Source organism: Nicotiana tomentosiformis, chromosome 1 (genome assembly GCF_000390325.3).
Source record: "Nicotiana tomentosiformis chromosome 1, ASM39032v3, whole genome shotgun sequence".
Classification (NCBI taxonomy): Eukaryota; Viridiplantae; Streptophyta; class Magnoliopsida; order Solanales; family Solanaceae; genus Nicotiana; species Nicotiana tomentosiformis.
This window is the reverse complement of record NC_090812.1, coordinates 112,236,536-112,244,192: the sequence shown is the minus strand read 5'-3', so window position 1 is coordinate 112,244,192 and position 7,657 is coordinate 112,236,536. Positions and strand designations below refer to the sequence as shown.

Genomic DNA, 7,657 nt, shown 5'->3' with positions numbered 1-7,657 from the left:
TTGAAATTTAAATAAGACACAATAAAGCAAATAATACGATGGAGACTCTGCGGGCTACGATACGTAGCCTGGAATGCAGCTCATCATAAAGTCTCCTCAGCAGCTGCGCTTACACGCCAAGATGACTACCAAATGAACCTATAAGATCCTGCACATTTAGTGCAGAAGTGCAGAATGAGTACGTAAATCAACGCGTACCCAGTAAGTATCTAGCCTAACCCTAAAGAAGTTGTGATGAGGGGTCGACATCGACACTTATTAGAGGTCCAATAAAGCAGTATGATAAATCATAAACAAATATGAAGCACAATAGTAGCAGTGAGGTAAAAACTGTAACTAATATAATCTTTCAAAATTTCTTTTAACAATATAAATTTCTCAATCTCGTATCCTATTTCAGCATCTCGTAAAATATCAAATGCCAATATCAAATAGATAAGGAATACCATATAAAACGCCATGCATCAATGGAAGGATAATCTCGTGAATATTCGGATTGCTAGCGATATAACGCACGATTATGTCGAGGTCGACGACCCGATCCAGAGTGGTGTGTACACTGCCGAGGGTCGACCGACACGAACCGGAGATGTATCTCAATATATTGCCGATGAGTTCAGTCCGCTCCACAAGAAAAGGAAGGAACTTATCGAATTACGAGGCACATGCTTACAACACAGATACAAGTGCATAATAGGGTAGTTATTTTTAAATAATTTAACTTTTTAGTTTAGCACTTCCCACTTTTATAAACAACTAAGCAAAAATATATATTTATGTATCAATTGCATCTCATAGACCCATGATGCTTTCTGAAAAGACCAATATCCATATATAATCGAAAAGTGATTCTGTGTTATGCTCTATAATTGGGAGATTAGACGCATAATCTGTTGTCTTCTACTAATTTAGGGTGCTAATTTCACATGCATCAGTAACTTTTGACAATCAACAAAGGAATAACTTTCAAAAGTAGGTACTATTCCGTTTATAAGTGACTACAGGACAACTTCAAAAAAGGGAAACAAAGGGTAAACTGAATACATCCTGTCAAATTTGGTGTACGACGCATTTAAATGATTATATTAGGATTAACAATTAAATTTGGTATGAGTAGCAATTAAACAAAGGGCAAACTTGATGTCTTCAATTACTCCCTTCCTTTCATTTATGCGACTCTAAACATAGAATTTAAGAAAGAAAATGATAGATTTTAGAAATTTGTCATTTTAAACATAGCACGTGTGGTTATAAAAAAAATTCAATTACGCGTAAAATTAAAAATTTAAATTAAATTTGTCTAAATTTTAAAAATATAAATTTTCAAAATAGATTAAAAAGAAAATAAAATCACATAAATTGAAACTGAAGGATTATAGAAAAACTCACTCATGAGTTCATTGAGAGGATTATTGTCTTATCATGAGTCGATGATTTCAACAAGAGCCCCCATGTTGGTAGCCTCGCTCAATAAATTTTTGAGAACATTGAATGCCTACTTCGTTGAAAAGTGAAGCGAAGAGTCAAGGGACAACCTCACTAGCGGGAAAGCACCAATTAATTTGAATTTTCCTGATCTTTGAAGTGCACCATGGTAGTTTGATATCAAAACCAAGTTGTAACTCTCCCAAACTGTGAGCAGAAAAAAATGGAAGCGTTAAAATAAATAACACTATGCTGCCAAAACGAGACGATGCACCGGCAAAATAAAAAAAAATCATTTCAGAACGAACAAAGATGTGTAAAGTAGAATGATAGAAATTCATAATTGAGTTCAAAGAATATCTGTATAAATCTATAAATATTCTGGACCTGATTTTTGTATATATTGCATATATAGAAATCTTCTTCCAATGACACAAACGGATTGTGGTTTCTACGAGCCTGCAGACTGTTATAATTTTTTTAATTAGGAAGGGCAAAGCAGTAAAAAGTAGAATGACATAAATTTAAAATTACGTTAAAAAGAATATGTGTATAAGTCAACAAAGAATATGGTCGTGATATTTGTATATATTGTAGTTTTAGATTTAAAATGCAAACATGGTCCAATATTCTTCAAGTTTAGATTTAAAAAAATAAAACAATCAAGCTGAACTGCTGAACTAATAAATGTTAGGAAGAAGAGAGAGAGAGAGTATTAAAATTAATCGGTTATTGAAACCGTGTCAGACCAAAGAAAAAACAAACGCGGACCCTATTTTATTTTAATAAATAAGTACTCGTACATTGGAAGGAACCCTATTTTAATAGGAGTACATAAAATCTGCAGAACGTTGTCTCCGATATTCCCCATTCTTTCACGGCTTCTCATTGGGAAGACAAATCATGCCTCGCCGGAGCTCTGTTGGTGTGTATCTTCGATCTGTATATAGTACTTATGTCTTTAAATTTGAGATTTTATCTACTTTTTAGGTCATGCCGATATGTTTGCTTTTCTAGGGTTTTGGTTTTAGTTCCTTCTTTTTGTTTTTTCCCCTAAATTAAATGGTTTTAGTTCCTTGTTTATTTTCTCCCTTCTAAATTAAAGGCAATGCAATTAGTGTTTAAGAATTTCAATTTTTCTTTTATATTTGATTGTGTGTTTCCGTGGGGCTGCTTTGGTTAAGGATTGCAATTAGCTCTTTCTTGGTATCACTCTCCACCTGTTACGAGAAAGGGCAGCTGCATCTTGTTTATGAATTGATGCCTAATGGAAGCTTAGATAAACATCTTTTCAAAGAGAAGTCATTGTTGGTATGGGAAATCGGGTGGAAATTTGTTCAAGGATTGGCCTCGGGTTTGCTCTATCTACACGAAGAGTGGGAACAATGTGTAGTCCATAGGGACGTAAAAGCAAGTAATGTCATGTTGGATTCAAACTTCAACGCTAAATTAGGCGATTTTGGTTTGGCTAGACTTGTTGATCATGAAAAAGGATCTCAAACAACAATGCTGGCGGGGACTGTGGGGTATATGGCACCTGAATGTGTTATGAATGGAAAAGCTAGTAATGAATCAGATGTGTACTGTTTTGGAATAGTAGCATTGGAAATTGGAAATAGCAAGTGGAAGAAGATCAATAGATATTAAAGCAGCAGAAGATCAAGTGAGATTGGTAGAAGGGGTTTGGAACCTCTATGGAATTGGAAAACTAATTGAAGCAACTGATCCAAGATTGAATAAGATATTTAATGAGAAAGAAATGAAACGTTTAATGGTTGTCGGTCTCTGGTGTGCTCATCCGGACAACAAACTCAGGCCATCGATTAGGCAAGCAATTCATGTTCTTAATTCTGAAGTTCAGTTACCTATTCTTCCCTCAAGAATGCCTGTTGCGACGTATTCTCCCCCTCCATTGAATATGTTTTCGCCTCCATTTTCACATACTTATGAAACTAAAACAGTGGGGAGTGAGCAGGAACAGACTATGACTTACACTTAGAACAGTACTAAATCCTCAAGTGTTTATACATCATCAGCTGCGTCGTCAACAAAATCACTTTTGTAACCATGGCGACTGCTTTTTTATATTGAATTCGTTCAAGAGTTCATTTCTGTCTGTTTCACTTAGGTGAATTTTATATAACTTTCCTCTCTTGCAATTAAGGACTTTGACGACTAACAGAATCGAATGCCTCTCATGGATGATTGAGTTATAAATTTTGTTAGAAGTTGAATTCAAACAAAGGAAAATTATTTTTCTTTTGAAAGGTTGAAGTTATTGGAGGTCGTTAGTTGAGCTTTTGCTAAGTAAGTTCTTGATAGAAATGTTTATAGGCATATAACATATTTGCTCCATCATTGTAGTCTGGACAGGACAAGAAATTTGCCTGAATAAAATGTAACCACATATCTATTTGGAAGGAACCCTATTTTAATAGGAGTACATAAAATCTGCAGAACATTGTCTCCGATATTCCCCATTCTTTCACGGCTTCTCATTGGGAAGACAAATCATGCCTCGCCGGAGCTCTGTTGGTGTGTATCTTCGATCTGTATATAGTACTTATGTCTTTAAATTTGAGATTTTATCTACTTTTTAGGTCATACCGATATGTTTGCTTTTCTAGGGTTTTGGTTTTAGTTCCTTCTTTTTGTTTTTCCCCTAAATTAAATGGTTTTAGTTCCTTGTTTATTTTCTCCCTTCTAAATTAAAGGCAGTGCAATTAGTGTTTAAGAATTTCAAATTTTCTTTTATATTTGATTGTGTGTTTTCTGTGGGGCTGCTTTGGTTAAGGATTGCAATTAGCTCTTTCTTGGTATCACTCTCCACCTGTTACCAAAAGCGAATAAAGGATTTCAAAAGTTATACTAATAGTTCAGATGATATATAGTATCTTTGTTTCTAAAAGAGTTTTTGTGAATCTTGATGATAACGCTGTGGGGTTATTTCGAAATAAGGATTCACATTCAAATACAAATTCAAAATGTTCTATTATTTATCCTTGTGATCTATGACCCACCACACTACTATGTATTTTTAGTCCCTCTATCATGTTATATTTGCACTACTTTTAGAACTATATTACCCTCAAATATGGAGTAACAGTAAAAGCTTAACATAACACATGGGTAATTAAATGGTTGAACGTTTTAAACTTTGTGGTAGATTTATGAATATTCACAAGCTAAGGATATCAAAAGTGCACTTTTCAGTTAAATAAATTCTAAATGTGTTTAGCCAGAAATAGCAGGGGCTAAAATTACAATCCACATCTTTTTAACCCTTTCACTTTTAAAATTACGCTGATAAATTTGCTTTTCTAAGTGTTTTGGTTTAGTTTCCTTTTTGTTCCTGGGAAGGCTGTAATTTTTTTCTTTAATGTTGATTGAAGATATGACTTCTTAGAATTGAATTTTCTCTTTAAAAATCTTTGATTATTTGCTCTCACCTCTCGGAGGGGAATGGAGGCAGATATGGGATCTTTTTGGAATAGATGAAACCCTGAGACAGAACGCTGCTTTGGCTAAGAGTTGCAATTAGCTTTTTCTTGGTATTCATCTGCACCTGTTTCCAGAAGAGGATAAAGGATTACAAAAGTCATGTTAAGATGATATAGTATCGTTGTTTCTAACAGAGTTCTATGAATCTTGATGATAATGCTGTGCGACCTTTCTCACTTCTTTACAGGATGCTTCAACCTGCCTTGCATACGAAACGAATGTCCCGTTAAGAATCAACTCCTTGGCCCCAGCTCGGAGGATGACCAGTGAAGAATAATCTTCTTGATCTCACAGCGGAGGACCTGAGTTTGATTACACGTGATTTTTCTCCAGAGAATCTTATCGGAGACACCCAGTTTGGGAAGCTCTACCGTGGGAAAATGTCCGGTGGTTCCGATCAAGATAAAACTACCAAGGATGTCTCTGTCAAGATTATGGTTGGTGAAATGCGACATTTTGATGTTAGCTATGACAGATTGCCAAGATTAGAGGTTGGTGTTTGTCTCTATGTGTATATGCACGCTCATGCTTTTGCTTCCTTGCCTTTACAGATTGTTCCCTTAGTTTATGCTTACTCTGAAAGATTGCTTGTGCTGGTAGGATGAACTGAAATTTTTGCAAGCTCCAAGGTTTAGGGGCAATCCCAACTTAGTGAAAGTGATTGGATGTTGTCGCGAGGGGAGAACTCTGGGTATCGTTTATGATCTAAATCCACAGGACACCTTGCATAACTTCATTATTCGAGGTGCCTTCTTCTCTCACATTTACTCATCTTTTATGCAGATTCAACCTTATATATTTTCTGCTGTTAAGTACATTTTGTCTAGCTTATATTTGGGTTCAAACCAAGGCCATAGTGAGTCCTTTGAGCAAAGAATCTGTAGGCATTTCTAGTCCTTTGATACAAACAATCCAATAACATTTTGCTTTGCTTGTCCAGATGACTTCAAATGGCTGCAGAGGGTTAAGACTGCCCTTGCATTAGCTAGCTTGCTTAATTATCTGCATGATGGGAATTCGTCATACATGCTTCGCAACTTTGATCTAGCTCACATAGCGGTTGACCAGGTACGATATTGTAACTAAATTTTGCCGTTTACTTGGCGTACTTCGCATCAATATTGGTTGTCAAGGTTTTGTTATGCTGTATTCAGTAATTCGTAAGTGACTTGAATATATATTTTGTGTTTCATCTCTCCAGAATTTCACCCCAATTTTGTTTTAGTTTGGTATGTTAGTTGGAGAGGGTTTGGATACTAAAATCAATGAGGAAGAGTACAGGGTTGGTACGTGTGGCTACATTGATCCAATGGTCGCTGAATGCGGTATGCAACTGAGTCTCTTCTTTTGTTTCCATCAAATATGCACTAGCAAATTAGCGTTATGCACATTGTCAAATGATGTTGAAGGTAATATTTTCTCTTAGAGGTGTCCCATGACTTTGCTTCTTTTGAAATTTTTGGCACATTTCTCAATAAACCTCTTGGAGCTGTTGTTCTTCTCGGGTTGACTATATTTGGTGTAACAAAGGTTGACATTATGTTTGAAATGAAGAGTGTGGAAGGAAAGAGAATGCAAAAGAGGCAAATGATTTACATTAGTTTTGTGTTTAGAATGAACCATTTTTCACACTCGTTTCTTTTCTTTCTTAACATTATGAACAAATATATTCTTGAGTTTCACATAGAAATATTTTAACTGGAACTATCCCTGATGTATGGGTTAGCCGCACTTCACGGGTTCAAAACTTGCCGTAGGGAAAAGCGTGGTATTTAAGTGGAGCCTAGGATAGAGGGACGAGTCCATTAACCACCGAATTTAGAACGGTGACCTACTGGCTCTGTGGGATTTCTCGGTTTTAAAAATAAAGTATTATTTAATACTATATTATGTTTTCCTATTTTAGATGTCTGCTATGCAATTTTTTGAAACCGTTTCTATTTCATGTCTTTTCCTTTTAGTGGATTGACTCTATACTAGTAGTCTTTGAAGTGCTGCTAATAGCAAATGCAATGCTTTGTTGAGCAGTGAGAGTCCATTTTGTAATTCCTTTTCTTCTCTGTCTTATTGTGGGCACTGGCCATTTATGTAAAATGTATTGTAGTTAAGTGGTCACTCAAATCTGATGTTTACGCATTTGGGATTGTTCTCCCAAGTCTTATGAGCAAAAGAGTTGTTGATTGGAAAAACGCTAGAAACACACATGTTGGTTTGTGGGCCGCGAGAGAGTACAAGCGCGGGTGTTCACTTGTCCACCAAAGTCTTGAGGCTGATCGTGACTTTGATCCTCGTGACTTTGATCCTCGGATTACAAAAAGAGAGTACAGGCGCGGGTGTTCACTTGTCCACCAAAGTCTTGAGGCTGATCCAGGCTTTGATCCTCGTGATGGACCTAAAATTACAAAACTTGGAATGCAGTGTATAGAATACAAACAAGAGAAAAGGCCAGCAATGAAACAAGTTGTTAAGCGTCTCAAGGCCTTGCGTGTTGTGCAGCAGCATGGTGAAGCTTTCTATGGAAATTAATGTGCATCTTATGTTGGCTGACTTTCAATGGATGTGGGAGATGAGTAAAGATAGTGGGTAGTTTATAACTGGATTCTTTGCATTTTGCACCTTTAACACAGACACAAGACTCCCTACTGCCTACCGGCATGAAAACTGTTTCCAACTGTAGGGTTATTTCTCTAGTTCTATTAATCAGATGCCTTCAACTAATTTAGGTTGCTAA

The 7,657-nt window shown here is 36.1% G+C and overlaps 1 protein-coding gene across 3 annotated transcripts; it reads left to right on the top strand.

Moving 5' to 3' along the window:
• The first annotated feature begins 2,213 nt into the window (after positions 1 to 2,213).
• LOC104099440 (wall-associated receptor kinase-like 14) lies at positions 2,214 to 7,657 on the top strand. Of its 3 annotated transcripts, none has more exons than XM_070189837.1 (7): positions 2,214 to 2,350; positions 2,610 to 3,960; positions 5,114 to 5,417; positions 5,527 to 5,671; positions 5,867 to 5,994; positions 6,152 to 6,251; positions 7,031 to 7,657. In XM_070189837.1, the coding sequence occupies exons 3-7, from the start codon at positions 5,307 to 5,309 to the stop codon at positions 7,450 to 7,452; spliced, it is 906 nt and encodes a 301-aa protein (XP_070045938.1). In that variant the 5' UTR covers positions 2,214 to 2,350; positions 2,610 to 3,960; positions 5,114 to 5,306; the 3' UTR covers positions 7,453 to 7,657. The 3 variants fall into 3 exon arrangements, with proteins under 3 accessions (XP_070045938.1, XP_009604726.1, XP_070045944.1); XM_009606431.4 differs by having other exon boundaries at positions 2,220 to 2,350; positions 3,883 to 3,960; XM_070189843.1 differs by lacking the exon at positions 2,214 to 2,350 and having other exon boundaries at positions 2,357 to 3,252.

Bases quoted from the DNA above. Each gene is read 5' to 3' on its own strand.
- LOC104099440 (XM_070189837.1), top strand. From the start codon at position 5,307: ATGTCCGGTGGTTCCGATCAAGATAAAACTACCAAGGATGTCTCTGTC. The intron at 5,418-5,526 runs GTTGGTGTTTGT...TTGTGCTGGTAG, and splicing joins ACAGATTGCCAAGATTAGAG to GATGAACTGAAATTTTTGCA. The intron at 5,995-6,151 runs GTACGATATTGT...ATTTTGTTTTAG, and splicing joins CTCACATAGCGGTTGACCAG to TTTGGTATGTTAGTTGGAGA.